Genomic DNA, 18,933 nt, shown 5'->3' on the forward strand with positions numbered 1-18,933 from the left:
TAAGCAAAAATACAAGTATAAAGTCCATTATGACTAAGCGAAAAGTACACAGTTCAGTATAAACGAATATCTTACAAAGAAATTAACTAAGAACAGCTCTCAAATATGCAAGTCGTTTCTGAATAAAAATATAAGATTGAACTTAACAAGCGTTTGGTTTTTACTTTAAAACTACTGTTGGCTTTTTGAAAGGTTTTAAATGATTAATAAGGATAAACACAGAAATGACTGAAACAGGGAAATTTCTCCCGTAACACTAAACGGAAGTCGAAAACGTAACGACTCTCTCATACATTCTTTTGAAACGTCATGACTGCATACATGAAGACCGGAAGTCCTAGAATCTAGGACTGGAAATCCTGTGTCCCCAGAGCCCTTTGTTTCCTCGTGCCAAGGCCAAGCCGGCTAAGAGAAACGAAAAGGCTATGGGGACGAGAATGGTCCAAAGTATAAATGGCATCGACCGTTTCAAATGGCAACGACCGTTCTGAGAAATGGCATCGACCCAGCCTCGTCCCCAGGCCATTCCGCGCTATGCGAGTGAGCGGAGGAGGACTAGAACCGAGCGCGATAGCGCGAGGCCTCGCGCTATCGCGCTCGGTTCTAGTCCTCGTCCGCTCACGCGCATAGCGCGGAATGGCCTGGGGACGAGGCTGGCAACAACCGTTTACGAAAGGGAAATTTGCGGCGGCGACGGCGGCGTATAAAAACTTATTATACGAAAACTGAAACGATTTTAACTCTGATGAAGGTAACAGAGAGTTACCGAAAATTCAGTTTTATACGTTTTTACCAACTTTTTTTAAACCGATTTTAAGATCAGATACAAACCAAATTTTTTATCATGTCAAACACTGATCGCCCAAATAACATGACTAAATATCGTTAGAATTTGGTAGAAAAGAAATGAATTCTTGTCATGATGGTTTTGCTCAGAGCCAATTTATTTTTTTTAAACCCCATTTTACGATTAACTAAAACAAAAACAAGCGACTCGAATAGGGCTTTCCACAAGTTTGTTTTTTTTTTTTTTTTTTTCACTCGAAACTACACAGGCGGGCTCGAAACTAGGCGCAACATCTCATGATGTTGGATCCCTTCTTGATCTTAGGGACGGACCATTAGAAAAGTGATGGGGGGGGGGGGGGGGGGGGGAGGAGGATGAGAGATTTTCGGCTTGCACGAATTTTTTTTACGCCCATTGCTTGTGCAGGATTTTTTTGCGGGAGTAACCCTCCGCTCGAATTTTTTTAGACAAACGTTTTTTTTAGTATATGGGCCTCCTGAAATGGCTAGAAATACATCTAAAACTGCTCACGTTAAGAAATTTATCAATCTATACGGAAGAATACCACTGGGGTTTTCTATAACAGCATTTTGTTCGCGGCCCAGTGCAGTTTATTCGATAACAGTTTAAAGTCATTAAGATGATATGTGCAGACCAAAACAACATGACCGACCCCCTTTTTACTCCGGCCCACCCCCTCCCCCCCCCCCCCCGAACACACACACAAACTTATTGAACAGTCCCTTAAATACCATCTTTGATCATTATATTTTTTCAAAAAATATTAAGAATCGCTAAAATTAAATGCCACGTACTGTTATTTTATACCATGTTATACTGATTGTTTTGTTTACCCTATGCACTTGTCAACAGCAATTTTTATCGAATGTCTTACAAATGTTGGTGTCAAAGTTTTTATACAATAAACAGAAGGCAAGACTTGAAAATGAATTTTCTATAGCAATCAGCGTATGGGAAGAAAAGTTTTGCTTGTCGGGGGGCCAGGCTCCACCGCGTCCTTAATTTCACCCTTTCTCCCCGGATTAGTCCAGTCCCTTGACTCTCTCTTCCGCGCGCCCTTTATAGGGGTTGAACCCAGGCGCGCGAAGAGAGAGTCCAGGATAACTTGCATGCGAAGAGTTGGATAGCGGGACCCCTCACTTACCTGAAGGCCTGGATCCGCTACTGGTATTATAGCACATATTCGACGAAAATCAATCAAAATTCCCGTCATACTTCCCGTTTAAAGTCGGTAGTTTTTTTCAATCTGGGTATTCCTAAAGCGAGCCTGACACAACTTGCAAACAAAATGCTTAGTCACTCTAAGTCCCATTGTTAAAGCATACATAGCGATAAAATGCAAACACATCTGTAGTGAAAATACCCTCAAACAATCGAATAAATGAAAACTATCACACTGGTCTAAACGTTGTCTCAGTTATGCTTGCTTCTCAAGTTCCGAACTGACCACTCGGGTTCGAGAACTAAGTTTGTAAACAGAGAAAACTGTAATCTTAACTAAATATCTTAAGTGGTTCTTCGTTATATCGACAGATAGACCTTTGAGTATTAAATTTTAGACAAAGAGCATTCTAGTTTTACTAGCGAACAACCAACACTTGGGAGCCTGCCAATACCAATCCAACACCCGCACTAGAATTTCAAATCGTTGGCGGTGTATTTGAAAAAAATATGTCCTTCACACTTGAAACTATCCAAAAATTAAACTTATAATGAAATTCCTGAAGGAATAGATATTCTTCAAAATGAACCATCGTGATATGTCATAAGAACAGCATAGTTGCGTTACTTTGGGCAAGTTAGCGTGACATTTGATCCGATAACTGCTTTTGCATTTGATCATGACTTGTGATCATGTGATCATGACTTTGCGAGCGGCTCAGTAACCTTACGAGATGCTTTCACTTTGTACGGAAGTTACGGGTAAGGACACTGACAATTATTTATATTTCGCGTGGCTAGACAGTTGTATAACAGCCCACTGCATGAAGATTTTTTATCTCCAACGCTAAATGAAGCCAAGTGAAGTTAATGTTCGTCTCATTCGATGTTATACAGGAATTCATTGCCTCTTCTCACGGCCACAGTTTTCTGTTGTTGATGCCCTTGATTGCGAAAGAGGGGTTGTTTTGGTTCAGGGGGGACTTTCTTACGTTCAAGGTAAGCTAGATGCTCAGTTTTATAACCAGCCTTAACTGCATAAGATTTTTTCTGATTTTTTTCTCCAAAGCTAAAATTTTCGTCTCATTCGATGTACAGGTAATTTTGATAATAATGTATATAAAGGGGGGGGGGGGGGGGGGGGGGGGGGGGGGGATGGAGGGGGGGGGAGGATGGGGGGGAGGAGAGGGGGAGGGAAACGGGGGGGGGGGGGGTGGGATGGGGGGGGGGGAGGGGAGGGGGATGAGGGGGGGAGGGGGTGAGAAGAAGGCGATGAGGAGAAGAGATGTGTACGACTGAAAGATGTGAGAGAGGAGGAACGGCAACGAAGAAGTGTGAGTCGAAATTACCTTGTGTATTACAGGAATTCATCGCCTCTTCCCACAGGCTTACCATCCTCGATCGATCTGTTTGTAAAGTCAGAGCGTTTCCATATGAACATAAGAATTTCTTTGTATTCTGTACACGAGTTGAAAACTAATAAACTCATAAAACTGCCCTCGCACGATTCAAATCGCCAAGAAAACGGCACAAAAATAAACTTAAACAATGCGAAAATATGTCTAGCTCATTTTATTACAAATACACAGCCGTAAAAGCAGATTTTAGGAAGCTTAAATATTTAGCAATTATTGGATGACGCTGAGTATGATATGAAGAATTATGCAGATCGACGAGGGTGTTATCCGCCGAAGCCAAAGGATGAGGCGGATAACACCCTCCGAGATCTGCATAATTCTTCATATCATACGAAAGCCGAATTCAATACTTGTTTTATTATTCATTCAAAATATTTCCAGAGCTCGATCCAAATGCACAAAATGAATTTAATAGGGTTTTGACAGTAGGCAAAGTACACAAATACACAACAACGTTCGCTTTTAAATTTGATTTAAACTTCAAAAACTCGGTTAGGCCCGTTCCAAACGCCGCTCCACTCATGTGCCGAACCTAACTCAGTAAGGTTCGACAATGGAGCGACTTTAGAGCGACAGCTGATTCAAACGGCGTATTTGTGTCGAACTTAATTCGCGGAAACAAGTCGTTAACAATAATAATGTTGACTGAACGTCTGCGTTGAGGATGATAAAAGGTTTTTGCAGTCGAAATCAGCAAACTATTACGCAAGTTTTGCTATAATAATAATATTTCCGGAAAAGCAAATTCATTCCGCGAGATTTATATTATTTAATTAAACTGGTTTTCTCTCGAGAATTAGTTTGTAAATGCTATAATCTACAAATATGATCTCACAAATTGGGGAAACAGCAGAAAAGGAATTACCACCAAAACAATTTTCCCATGAAGTTCCGCTTCTCTTGAGCTGAAACATATTAAAAGATAAACAAAATGCGAGCCCGGTGAGCGAAGTAATTTCCCGGAATTTTATGCCGTCGTGCTTCATGCATGACTGGTCAGACCTAGTCACGCCACACCACTTTGGACCAAACATGATTCAAACGCCGCTCTTCTGCCGAAAATACTTTACAGATTCACCAGTTAGGTTCGGCACATGAGTGGAGCGGCGTTTGGAACGGGTCTTTCTTTCTTTAAACTTCTTTTCATTTATAATGTCGATATTTAGCACTTGCTTGAAGTGTCTATTGAAGCTAAATCTGATGACACAAAGCGATGTTTTCGAGTACAGGTTTCCATTGTTCTTGCTTACTTCGACGTAGAATTTTTGTAAAACCGCTCCAAGTCTCAGCTGTAGGGATCTTTTCCTCTTGAAGATACGCTTTCAAAATCGATCGTCTCCCCTTCGTTGCTTTTTCCGAGTTGACTTTCCTTGTCTTCTAATATAATAACTTTAAATTTTACCTCTTCGTAATGCTCAAATCTAGCGGACATTTTTGCGCTTTTAACCTGCTCGATCGGCAGCAAAGCTGTTCAGTCGCTTGACGTCAGCGGTTTTTGGGAACGAGGTTGCGATCCAATAATTTTTTATATTGGATGATTGCGATCCAATAATTGGAATTTCTTCCAAATTTGGTCGGCGCTAGCCGAATAGCTGGAATTAGCTGGGGATCGAAAGCCAATCAGAAACACAGAAATATTTTGAATGAATAATAATATACAATTAGTATAATTTCCGGAGGTGAATTCAATTCTGATTGGTCGAGAAGCTTGGACTATGTTGCAATATTCACCGCGCTAGGTGGTGAATATTGCATCTGAAGGTTTGTCTACTAAGCCATGCCACGTTTGCCATCCAGGCCAGTGAACATGGTGGCATTTGCTGAATAAAAATTTCTCCCATTTAAAAGAAATCACTCCAAATCCTGGATATTTGGAACATTGGGAATTTTGCAAATTTTCTATCAAGGCTTTTGGACAGAAAATATTTTCAAGAGATGGTTTTCAAGGCATTAGAATTGATCGTGAACATGGCGGTTTTGGACATCGCACACGGTCATGTACTCAGTCAGATCGACTGTCAAAGCATTATTTATAGTTCTCTTTTCACTGGAGCTAGTAATTTTGAGAGGATTCACACAACTGCTCAGAAGTCACAAACAATTGAACAATAAAGGTACCAGATATATCTATCTTTTTCGTAGTGTTTGTTTTGTTCCATTTATTGCAAAACTTGAGTGTAAATTATGATTTCAATCGATGAATTAAACTGGTTTACACGTATGCAAGCGAGCACTTGTGTTTGTTGTTTTCATGTTTCCTATTAAATTGTTATTTTGCAGTTTTTGATATTCACCTCTGAAAATTATACTAAAACAATTATTCGCCTTAGGCTCAGTGATTATTGTTGAATAATCCCCTCGACTTTGTCTTGGGGATTATTCAACAATAATCACTTCGCCTTCGGAGAATGATTGTTAATAGCAATTATTGAAGAAATTTGAATATTTATATGAGCATGCTTTGACTTCACAAACAGAGGATGGTAGGCCTGTGCTCTTTCCATCCATGCACAGTTTTGTGTTGTCAATGTCTTGAAGTTTGATGGAGTTGACAATGATCCTGCGAAATGGTGCGGAATATCACCTGATACTTAGCCAACAAGGCCGTAGGCGAATTGGCTAAAATCAAACGATTTTCCACAAGATTGAGCAGGATAATTGTTTTAAATATTATTCAACAAATTGTCAACGAAACACATTTTGCAGATAGAAAAAGTGTAATTATGTAGCGCTTTACAAGACTTTGGACAAATCTTCGCAACTGATAACGTTAACATTTTGACCATATATGGGTAGTTGGCGCATTTTTTGAATAATAACAGACGTTATGGTCCAGTGGGAACTTTCTTAGGGGGGGGGGGTGTGGGTACCGGATTTGACAACTTATCAATCCTGTCTCACGGGCATTTGATTGTCAGTCGGAGCAGTTCTGGGTCGGGAGATTTGCCTTTGACTGGGAAGTGTTTCCTCTTCGCTCTGCAACTTTCAGAAAGGTAGATTGATATTGATTTCATCTGTAAGAACACTAAAGCAAACACCTCGGAAGGACGTTATTTGCTTGACTTTAACGTTTTTACTGTTCATTGGAAACTAAAATCTTAATTTAAGATGTTTCATCCTACCTCAGCACCAGGACAATAGGTGACAAATTACGTCAGCTATTGTCCAGGTGCTGAGGTAAGACGAAACATCTTAATAAACTTAAGATTTTAGTTTTATGGAGTATGACCTAGCTTACTTGTTAATATAAGTTGTGTTTTTAGAGATATTGTTGTGTTGATAAGTACTTGTTTATATATAGCATTAGAAATTTTCTGCCCCTGGATGGGACCTCTGAGAATATGTTTGAACAATGAAATTTTCCCACCCTCGGAAATTTGATCATTTTTTTAGTTTCTGGTCAAATCCCCACCCCTTGCCCGCACTCCTCCCTTAATTGGAGTTTACATTAATAGGTGCATATATCTCCAAGGCTAAATGAAGCTAATGTTCTTCTCAATCGATGTCAATATAGAGGAATTTTTCGCTTCTTTCCAGCCACAGTACACATATTATGTTGATGTCAATGAGTTGATTCCGAACGACAGATATCGAAGCTGATTTGATTCTGGTGGACAAGGTAAGCTACCAGTAGATTATACTTAAAGTAAGTAAGTGTCCTGCACAGCGTTAATTGGAATGGAACACATTCTGTTAAGTTCATTGCTATAAATTCAATGGAAAACTAGTTTTCCATTTAACTTTACAGTGTTGAACTTTACAGTTTTCTGCGTGTTCAAGCTAGATGCTGACAGTTCTAGAAATTTTTTGTCTCCCGAATGATAAATGAAGTTAATTTTCTTCTCATTGTTGTTATACAGGAATTCATCGCCTCTTCCTAGCAGCAGTATTATGCATGCTGTTAATGTCTCAGAGTTGATTGCCAACAAGAGTCATTGATTAAACAATTGTTACAGGGGGAACTTAAAATTCTTAAATTCAAGGTAAGCTTATACTGCTTAGTTCTATAACAGCATACCACATGAAGGTTTTTCATCTCCAACACATAGGTGAAGTTAATGTTCATCTCGATCATTCGATGTTTAATAGTGTATAATTGATCATCACCTCTTCACAGCCTCATTTTAATGTTGTTGATATCGATGTCTAGGAGTTGATTGCGACCATCGAGGGAAGTTATTTTGGTTCAAAGGAAACTTTTTATATTCATTGGTATTAGCTGGATGCAATGTATGCTATCATGTAAAACTAGTTATGAATTTGAGTAAAGAAGGGAAATGGTATCACTGAGTATTCATATTATTAAAGGAGAAGTTCATTTCAAAATGGCACTTTCTTTTCTTCACCCCATGACAAGGTAATTCCATTAAGATATGTTAGTCACCAAAATTTCAGCTTCCAAAGAGCTATAAGTATTCAAACCTCATGTAATCCTTCTCTGAAGTAGTCCGAAAATCGAGAACCAGCCACCACCATCTTGGAGTAACTTAGCAGCCTGGTGATGTATCTGTGATGTCAAAGAGCTCAACCTGAAGTTTGGCAGGAGTTTTATAAACTTTTTTATAAATACTTGACAGTATACCTTTTATTTTATATTGGCTTGTTTTTTGAAACACCTGTTTGTGCAGCATCATTTTGCATGAACTGAGCTCCAAAAGTTGAGCTCTTTGAGGTCACGCGCATACATCACCAGGCTGCTAAGTTTCTCCAGGCCGCGGTTCTCAGTTTTTGGACTACTTCTGACAATGATTTCATAGGGTTTGAATACTTTTTGGAGCCGAGATTTAGGAGAGCAATAAACATATCTTTCTTTGTATTACCTTTTGTTGTTGTGTATAGAAAAACAAGAGACATTTTGGAACTTTTCTTTTAAAGCAAGCAAATTGACCAGGAGCCATAATCCTGGATGGAGACTGTAAGCATGTGCCATCTCAAGTTTTGCTATGTTTGCGTCATTGTGTGTGGCACACGCGCCTACTGTCTCGAGGATGTTGCACAGAGAAAAACAAAATGCATGGCGTCCAAAGTAGCCTTTGTAAGTGAAGCAGATATTAAATTTCTTTTATCGTGAAGAGTAGGGCATGGAGACCTGGTGTTGTGGTCTGGCTTATTTCACATGTATCGAAGGGTTGGGGGTGGGATGAGATCATATACATGGACGGATAGCCAAAGGCTCTTGATATGCTGATGTCTGATCTCGTCCCGTAACTCTAATTGTAAAGCACATATTGCACTGTAAATGTGCTATACAAGAGCCATTAACAGTACCATTATCAGTTTCTATTCCTTAAAGTTACATCAAGCCCTCCTTGAGCACTCCCTTAAAAGCAACCATGAAAGCGGGGGTGACTCAAGTGCCTGGGATGTCTGCCGTAGCAATATTTTTGGACAATTCCAATTGTGAAGACTCGTTGGAGATGTTGTACAAGGAATCCTGTAGTGACTGCAATACAATTATTTACTTATTTTGAACACAGCACATCGATAAGGAGAAGTAAAGCAATGACAGTGAAAAAAAACAGAGACCAATATATTTTTTCGAAAGTATGACTGTGTACACCATGCCGATCTTTCTTTGATGCTTTGTTGTACAGCAGTTTCACAAGTTTATAGGACATTTACAACATAATCTTACAGATCTTTCTTCTAGTGTCCGGTATTTTTATTTTCATTGCAGCAATAACGTTTTTCTGGACATGTACTTACTTTGTTAGCTGTCATGGAATAAGTAAAAACAATTTCTTAGAAGCTTCAGTATATTCTGGCCTTGTTTTTGAAAGCAGATCGACTAGCATTAGTTTCTCTACTCACGGATTACTAATTTTAATTACAATCAGTTACCCTAAAAAAATAAAATCATAGGAAAAAACTTTCTTCACTCAGGGAAAAACTGAGCACCGTCTCCATTTTATTCAAAATATGAAACAATTATATATACTGTTTAACTTTTGTATTTCATGATTCTAAGAATGATGCATTTCATATTAAGTAATAACAAACGCCCATCCTTAGCACTCCAAACTACATGTTTGTTTGACGTGATCCCGGTGCCTGTGCTTTTTTCTTTTGCTCTTGTTTTATTATTATTATCAGTCTTATCAATACTAACATGAAAGTAGTGAAGGCCATTTTAAGTAAGTTGTTAAATTATAAGGTGCTTGAATTCCAGTTTTATGACCATAAAAAACTGCACTAACCAAACTGCACTTATTTTCTGTAGTCCAAGAAATTTGATGCTATTTTCTGCATGGACATGTACTTACTTTAAACGAAAAATACCAAAATTGCAGTCAGGAGTTGACATTAATGCTCTTTATAAATTTTTTTTATTTGACGTCACGCTGACTTATTTGAGCGTAGTGGGAGGCGCGGTTACCTAATGGTTAGCGCGCTCGCCTACGAGTCGAACAGCCCGGGTTCGAGGTCTGGCCGGGGCGCTACGTTGTGTTCTTGGGCAAGACACTTTACTCTCACAGTGCCTCTCTCCACCCAGGTGTATAAATGGGTACCAGCGAATTTCTGCTGGGGGTAACCCTGCGATGGACTAGCATCCCATCCAGGGGGAGTAGCAATACTTTAATGCAACGGAAACCGGGATAAGCTCCGGCCTGTATGGGCCACTAGGCTCGAAGCAGACTTTACCTTTTATTTGAGCGTGAAACAACGCTCATAATGTACTTTGTTTAATACGTTTCGACCGTGAACTTTCGGTCTTCTTCGGTTGTTAATATGGCAGAAAAAGCAACGGCTTTTTTTAACGGTTACACATTTGTACGCGCGCGAGTGACTAATACAACAAGTACATGCGGACGCTACGTGAGACTAGGTCTAGACTAGTACTTGATAGCCTTCAAAAAGGCCGCTCTTGCATTTTGTTGGCTTCAATTTTAAAAAGTCGTGTCAGAGTTTCACTCTATTTTTAGTTAAGAATAACGAGACAAGTTTGGATCACGCCACACCAAAAGCCAGTTGATTTCAGTTCCCAACCGATGAAATCGTCTCATTGGAATTTGTGACTGACAGGCCGAACAATTTACCCTCGTTAAATAGGATCGCTTCGTGTTAAAAAGAAATCGAAAAAATGATATTTTAAGGGACGGGAAATACCAAGTCAGGAATAATAACTCAGTGGCATATTCGGTGAATGCAACTCACAAACTCGCAACACGCAAAATAGCCGACCCTTCATTTAGTTGCGTAACAAATCATCATAATTTTAATTCATGTGACTGAACTGTTTAGCAGCAAAGTTAACCCTTAACATGCTGAACTAGGATTTTTCCGGGATTTTGAGGAATGGCCATTCAACCACTTATGACGTCACCAATTGACACGTCAGCAGATTTTTGTGATGTGCAACTTATAGAGGTTGGACAGATCTTTCCACAGGACTGTCCATCTTGAATATTGACTGCATTCCGACAGAGCTAATCGAAGAAACTGTCATCAGTTTTTGGTGTAAAATTGGTGCTAAAACAGGCCAATAAACCAATACTTGATCAAGGTCTCCTATCCAGGGTTTTCCATTGATTAAGATCAAAACTTTTCAGGCCAGTAGAAGGGGTGCACAGAGTAACAGAAGGAGAGAATAAGAAAGCAGAGAAAAACGAAAAGGAAAGGAGCAAGAAAAAAAAGTCGGAACGGTTCAGCCAAAAAAAAGTCCAAATTTTGGCTTATGCGCATGCGCCAAATTAAATATTGTACATTTTTACATGGAAATTTCATCAAAAATTTACTGCAGTGTTAGAAAGTGCATTTCTAGCAAAGTTTAGAGAAATTAAGGACCGAAGAGCCAAGAAAATCAATTAACGGTTAAAAAACGTGTTTTTTGGAGTAATTTCAGCATATTAATTGTTAACAATAATAATAATAATAATAACAACTTTATTAACGTGTCAAATCTGTAGTAGCTGAGGGGAAAAGTCCCCTCTACTATTGTGGACACCTAACCTGCGTAACTAAAAAAACGTAATTAATATCAACCATCCCTTTCCTTTTTGCTCTGCGAGATTATTTTGATTCGCTGGGTTCTTTCATATTTCATGCTTTAAGAAATTGCGCTTGCTTCTTTCAGGAATCACTGAGGAAAAGAACACATCCCCTTGATCATCAGGCTATTTTTAAAAGGCAGTTTCATACCGGAATTCATGCTAGGCGAGAACTATTATCTTCCTTTTGAATATAAACCAAAAGTAATTTAAATCTTAAAGAGCATATTGGAAATTTTACAAGAAACCTTTTGACAAAGTATTTTATTTTTGTGAGTGGGCAAATTGTGCTATTACCTGACCAAACCTAAAACAAAACGTATTGAACTGTATTCTGACTTCAATGGAGTCTTTGGTACAAGTATGAGATTAAAATATGAGATATAATAATATGAGTTTAAACATGCAAATCTCATAACAAGGCAAACTAAACGTTTTTTGTAGATTTAACTGGTAACCAATCAATGGCTTCAGCTGCTCCACCTTCAGTTGCATCTACTAAAGAGACGACCAACTACGCCCGGTTGTGTCGTCTTCTGGTGGATGTGGGATCCAAGGCCTTGAGAGACACATTTGATAGCATACACCCTCCAGCAGGACTGCATGTTGTTTTGGCACGTCATCCAGAACATGCGACACTGCAGACCCTTAGGGCGAGAAGAATCCTTAGTCCTACACAATGGGGAAAGTTGTACCCTACTATTCCTTCATCTGTTTCATCAGCGAGCTTTGATATAACGCTCCTCATGGCACTCTTGAGGAATATATGTGGTTTGCACGCTCCTATCACTGGCTGGGACAGTCTTCCGCCTCCTGCGGACACAAGTAGAGAAGCCAACATAGCCAGGGTGAAGTACTACCGAAATACTGTATACGGTCATGCTAGCCAAGCTTCTGTTGAAAATGTAACTTTTAACACCTACTGGCAGGATATCAGTAATGCGCTGGTAGCACTGGGTGGAGCGAGTTATGGAACAGCAATCAATAAGCTCAAGAATGAGTGCATGGATCCCGACACAGAGGAACACTACACAGAGCTGCTAAAGCAATGGAAAAAAGATGAAGACAACATCAAGGACAAACTTGATGAGATAGAAGGTATGTAACAACAGCAACAACTTCATTATTAACCCTTATACATGAAAAAGAGAAATTTACACACAATAGAAATTAAAGCTGAAAGGGTGTTGGCTTCCTAAAATAACTAAAGAGTTAACAAGTCTAGGAAGCCCAATTACGTAGAATAAATTACAATATAAGGATTGGAAAAAAAAAAACCACAAAACACAACATAAACATGCACTCATATCTAATTGAAAAAGGAAATCAACCAAATAAATTTCACAAATCAAGGGGAAAAGGACTTCAAATATACTTGGAATGAATTCTTTAATAAGATGAATGAATCAAGCTTAAAGCAGCAAATATATCATAGAAAAAGCAAAAAAAATCGTTACCTTAGGGAAATCAGAAACCAAACAACATTAATATCTGTACAGCAATTCTTTTTTAAGATTTTCTTTATATTTTCTTAAAGAGGTTGACCTTATATCTTTCCCAAGGGAAGTTAGAAGTTAGCCTGAAGGGTAACAGGAGGAAAGAATGGTTGAAAACGGGAAAATGTTCCAGGCTGGTCAAAAATAGGTCCTTTCTGGATTAATGCTTAAAGTACAGTTAAGGTTTTGAGTGTTAAATATCCGCAAATAAGAGGCCAGAAAATTGAACTGATTTTAACTTCACTCACGCGAAGAAAGCGTGTTACCTTATTAACATTATATTCGTTTTTTTGTTTTGTTTTTCACAAAGGGTTGGTTAAGCAGTTGAAGGAAGAAAAAGGTGACATCGAGGATAAACTTGGAGAGGTGAAAGGTATGTTTGAAAATCTGCTGAAGCAACCACTCAATCCTCTCCATACACCCTTGGGCACACAAGGCCATACTGAATCAATAGCCTTCAAAAATTAAATTCAACTCAATTCAATTTTGATTTGTTCTATATGTAGCATTAGTTACAGAAATGTATAATGATATTATAGAATCCGTTAAGCAGGAACATTTAAAAATGCTCATATTAGTAAAATTCTTTAGAAAAAAAAAATGGAGGCGTTGAGAACCAAAACGTTTAGAGTTTTTTAAAAGCAATTTTATATCTGTACAAACCCATCTAGTACAAACCTGGTTAATCCATTCTGTTCACCAGGGCTGAATGATCTATGACCGCGAAGCAATAATAAGGCGGCCGGTATCACATGCGGTATCGGAAAAAGCCAGCGAGGATAGTCTCTTATGTTAAAGTAAATACTAAACAGCTTACGATTTCTCTCACTGATTTGTCAAAGCGAAGAAGTGTATCGCTTTATATACTCAGCGCTGTCTCGTACAATTTGAAAGAACAAAGCAAACTGAAAAAAAAAAAAACACGAGGCAACGAGAAAACGTGACGGTTCTTTACTCTAAAACTGACGTGCTGACTTTTTGACCTGCAGAAAACATCAAAGAAAAACTCAAGCAAATAGAAAGTCAAGTGAAAAACGTCAGTGAAAAGTTAGACTCTTTGACGGGTTCAAGCCAAGACGAAGGTCAGTGTTTACACTGTTTAATGCCCTCTGGTTTCATTAAGATTTCAAGGTGCAAAAATCTCTGGTCAAGAAAAATTGTTCCCTTGTCAGTTTTTGTGAAATCCTCAATAACTGACTGACTATTAAGTCTTTTAGAAAGGTAAGCGTACGAAATTATAACTACCAAAAGCTGATTTAAAAGTTAATAGGCTTAGAATGAAATTATTTCTACCAACTGTAGACTAAGGGGAACGCTGTTGAATTAAAAAAACAACTGCTCAGACTGACTGATAGTAATTTCTGCTTAATACACATTAATATTTTTCCTATCTTGATAACTCTGATCTATGCAGTTTGATGCTCTGATTATAAAATCACCATCCAACTAAACAGAAACTAATGTAAATATTCATCTTCAGACAAAATCAGAAGAGACCTTGAACAGATGAAAAGTGAGATAGGAAACATGAGCGACAAGTTGGACATTTTGTTGGCACAGAGAGGACAAAGCCAGGATAAAGGTTAGTTCTAAATGAAAAATGGTAGTAGTTACTGCACAGTACATAACAGCTAATTATAATAATCTAATTTATATAGCGCTAAAATTATATAAAAATTATTCTAAAGCGCTTTACAGGTAAGATAAAATCGTATAAGTTAAAGTATAAAAAAAGGCAAACTATTACACCCGCTTTCAGTGTTACGTGCATAGCTATCTTCTACATCCATCTTTCGACATCATCTTTCGACATCGTCTTCGACGTGTGTTTGAAATGAGCCAATCAACCATACATACCGTTGGGGTGTGGAAAAGGTGAAGGTCATGCTAGTGGGCTGTGATTGGCGGATTTCGATCCGTGTTGTTTGTAGCACGTCGAAAGATGGATGTCGACAGAAAGCCAATATGCACGTAACACTGAAAGCGGGTGTAAAAATATTAAAATGATTTAAACAACGATAAAAGATTACAAATATTAAAACAAGTCATATGCTTTCTTAAAAAATATAATTGAGCGAAAGAAACATTTTGACAAAGGTAAAAGTAGCTCGTCTTCGGTCTTTCCTTAATTTTTCCATGACATGACCCTCCCCTCAGTGACGATAATAAGACAAAAAGGGGCAACAAATGTTTAAAGGACTGAATTGTAATTTAACTCAAAACCTCCGCTTCATATCCTCAGGCATAGATGATTTCCAGGAAATGAGAAGTGAAATACGAAACATCACTGAAAAATTGTTTAATCAGATATCATCAAGAGAAGTAGCGAAGGATGAAGGTAAGGATGAAATTATGTTTAAGAAACCATTTTAGTGTTTATTTCACCTTACAGGTGGTAATGATTCAGATCTAGCATGTAAAGGAGCTATGTCATGGATGGAGCGTCGTAAACAATTTAGCCCAAAAGTTTTAAGTTTTACATATTTTATCCCCTCAATCATACTGCCGTTTAAAGAACCAAACAGCAGAGTAAGTAGAGGGAGACCTGTCTTGCCGCGAAAATTCAAAATCAGTTCTTGTTTTTTGTTGTTTTTTATCTTTGTCTTGCCGACTTTCCATATGTTTATTTTAAGAAATGTCGCAATTTCATGCCGTCTAAATGGCTATCTCTGATAGACGCGGTACTTGAAGGGGCTTTATTTAATTACTTCTAGATGTTCTTGATCCATCTGAGGTGATTGATGGAATTCGTCAACTCTACAAAGTCCGAGAGGGATGGCTTGCTCCGTTTCCATGGTGTGAAGAGTTTCACTTTCATCTTGATGATATTTTCACCAGACTCCAAGTGGTCAGCAAAAAGAAAACAAGAGGAACAGCGACAACCAACACTGTTAACATGTCTGGGATCTTTAAACCACATGAAGAATGTCTACAACCAAGAACAGTCTTAATTGAAGGAAAACCTGGTATGGGAAAGACAACATATTGCAAAAAGCTTGTATATGATTGGGCTACAGGAAAACAAGAAGCAGAGGATGGCTTTCCAAGGTTCGAAACAGTGTTGCTGCTGAGGTGTCGTGATATGAACTCTGACCTATGGGATGCCATTGATGATCAACTTCTACCTCGGGATGTTAAAGAAGACGTCAGAGAAAGATTCTTCAACTTCATTCGCCACAACCAGTCTAACGTTCTGCTGATACTTGATGGATTAGATGAGGTTCCAACGAATAAACTGCCAATGTTTTCAGAAATCATTCAAGGCAGAGTACTTCCAAAATGTCGCTTGGTTGCTACAGCACGGCACGAGGCTGGAATAAAGATAAGAAAACACTGTGACACCCTGCTAGAGATCGAAGGGTTTACCAAAGAAGATGCATGGAAATTTATCATCAAATATTTCAAAACCATGGAGGATTTGGCTCAAAAGCTCTTGTCCAAGCTGGAAAATGATGAAAATCTGATTGAAATGGTAGCGAATCCTCTGAATACTGCACTTCTTTGCCTCGTTTGCGAAGAATTTCAGGGCGTTTTTCCAGAAAGTAGAACTAAACTATACTTGGAAATTGTACAGTGCGTCCTGAGACGATACATACAGAAGAAAGGAATATCAGAAAACAGCGAGGATCTCATTGAAGCTTACAAAACTCAGTTGAAACACCTTGGCTGGATAGCTTTGAATGGTTTGCGCGAAGACAACTTGGACTTTGAGGAAATTGAGCTTGGAAGTCATTCAGCTGACTTACCTGGATTTGGATTTCTGTCAGTTCAGCCAGGAGGCAGCAAACTAAGACCGCGTCGACGATATAGTTTTCTACACAAGAGTTTCCAAGAATGGTTTGCAGCATTTTATCTCTGTTGTCAGCTTTTCGAAGAAACAGTCAGTGCCGACAGCTTGACTGCTGACAGAAGATACGTCCATGAGTTGAAAGAGGTCCTTAAATTCACATGTGGCATGATAGCAGCACGTTGCGAGGAAACAACAGAAGCTCTTGTCAAGAGTATAATGCCAAAAGTGAACAATGAAGATATATGCTTTTCTGTTGTATTGGAGTGCATTAACGAATATAAAAAAGGAAGCAGTGATTTTCACATAAAATTGGCACATGTTTCTGGCTCATTACTTAAACTTCAAGGTCTTAGGCTCACGTGGATAACTGCCGTTGACGCTGTTCGTCTAGCTGAAGCACTCAAATGGAATTCAAGTTTGACAGTGTTGAATTTGTCTAAAAATAACATTGGTGATATTGGCGCTACCGGACTAACTGAAGCATTACAAAAGAATACAAGCCTGACATTGTTGAATTTGTCTAAAAATAATATTGGTGACGTTGGCGCTACTGGACTAGCTGAAGCATTAAAAGATAATACAAGCCTGACATTTTTGGATTTGTCTGATAATAACATTGGTGACGTTGGCGCTACCGGACTAGCTAAGGCATTACAAGATAACACAAGCCTGACACGGTTGGCTTTGTCCGGCAGTAACATTGGCGACCATGGCGCTGCTGGTCTAGCTTCAGCACTTAAAGAAAACATAAGTCTGGCAGTTTTGGCTTTGTCTGGCAACAACATTGGTGACCACGGTGCTTCTGGTCTAGCTGGAGCATTACAAGAGAACAAAAGTTTGACAAAGTTGGTTTTGTCTGGCAATAACATTGGTGACGAGGGAGCTACTGGTCTTGCTGCAGCATTACGAGAGAACAAAAGTCTGACAAAGTTGTATTTGTACGACAATAACATTGGCGCCCACGGTGCTTCTGGTCTAGCTTCAGCATTAAAAATGAACAATAGTCTGAGAGTGTTGAATTTGTATCGCAATCACGTTGATGACGTTGGCGCTACTAGTCTAGCTGGAGCATTACTAGAGAACACAAGTCTGACAGAGTTGGATTTGTCTTACAATAACATTGGTGATCATGGTGCTACTGGTCTAGCTGGAGCAATCAGAGAGAATACAGTTTTGAGAAAGTTGCGTTTGTTTGCAAATCACATCAGTGAAGCGGTAATCAGTGAACTCCGCTTGGAACATGGTAATCGTGTTCATTTTTCTCTTTATCTCTTACCGGACCTCTTATTCTAGCAACAATAGAAAGTATCATTTTAGTTAACAAAAGGACCTTCTAGTATGGAGGTTTTATTTCTTTAGTTTTTTTACAGGTTTCGTCTTTTGAATTAAGAAGAATAAATGAGTGATTTGCGTTCTTCGCACGCAGCCACAAGGAAGTCCAAAAAAAAATTGATATGGTCGCCGATTGAATACAATACGAATTGTAATTTTTTCAGTCATTGCACAATAATTATATTTGAATAAACAGGGAAAAATCGTTAAAAAATTGTGGCTAAAAAATAATTTTCTTAGTTTTGAATCAAATTGACACAGTTTACGCCAAATGTATGTACTACTCGAGATGTACACTACTCCAGAGAAGAGCGATATACTTCAATGATTCTTTCTTCGTCTGTCGCGTCGCCATCTTTGACACTTCTTCACTTCCACTTAAACGCGTAGACCGTTTTCGATGAAATCACGCTGTATAAAAGATCATTTATACAACAAAACAATAAAATACAGGCAAAGTGTCGTTCAGCGAAATTCAACAAACCGGGCCTCCTAAAGCATTTAGTTGCCCTTTAGAGTTTTAAGCAGTCTTCTAGAAAAAAAACATACCCGCTCAGATTGTATTATATTGAGCGCATACAGTGGCTACATTCTAATAATTATAGCTACGTGAGATAGTATTGAGATTAAACTTGCTTTTTTTGTTTTAAGTGAAAAAAACAAAACAAACAAAAACTTCTGGATTTTCATTTACTTGTAATAAGTGTTTCTTAGGTGTTATATAACAGTGTAAATAAATGAGTGTTTTTTCTATGTGATACCAGTTTTGTTTCAAGATCTCCTTCTTTTTGCATTTCTCTCTGTGTCAAGATTTCCTTGCTTTGTTGACTAGTTACGTTCGATTCATGTGGTTATCTTACAATATACAGTATAGTTTCTTTCATCGTTTCACTTTGAAAGTATCCTCGTTATCTTTTGTGAAATGATTCATTCTTAGTTA

The 18,933-nt window shown here is 38.5% G+C and overlaps 1 protein-coding gene across 2 annotated transcripts; it reads left to right on the top strand.

Annotated features, from left to right (window-relative positions):
* Positions 1-2,681: 2,681 nt before the first annotated feature.
* Positions 2,682-18,712, top strand: LOC144643036 (uncharacterized). Of its 2 annotated transcripts, XM_078502153.1 has the most exons (10): positions 2,682-2,731; positions 2,867-2,968; positions 6,925-7,006; positions 7,248-7,370; positions 11,820-12,473; positions 13,182-13,244; positions 13,861-13,953; positions 14,352-14,453; positions 15,114-15,209; positions 15,586-18,712. In XM_078502153.1, exons 5-10 carry the CDS (start codon positions 11,840-11,842, stop codon positions 17,952-17,954), a joined length of 3,357 nt encoding a protein of 1,118 aa, XP_078358279.1. In that variant the 5' UTR covers positions 2,682-2,731; positions 2,867-2,968; positions 6,925-7,006; positions 7,248-7,370; positions 11,820-11,839; the 3' UTR covers positions 17,955-18,712. The 2 variants fall into 2 exon arrangements, with proteins under 2 accessions (XP_078358279.1, XP_078358280.1); XM_078502154.1 differs by lacking the exon at positions 2,682-2,731 and having other exon boundaries at positions 2,761-2,968.
* Positions 18,713-18,933: the final 221 nt, after the last annotated feature.

Source organism: Oculina patagonica, chromosome 2 (genome assembly GCF_052425735.1).
Source record: "Oculina patagonica isolate OP01 chromosome 2, crgOcupat, whole genome shotgun sequence".
Taxonomy (NCBI): domain Eukaryota; kingdom Metazoa; phylum Cnidaria; class Anthozoa; order Scleractinia; family Oculinidae; genus Oculina; species Oculina patagonica.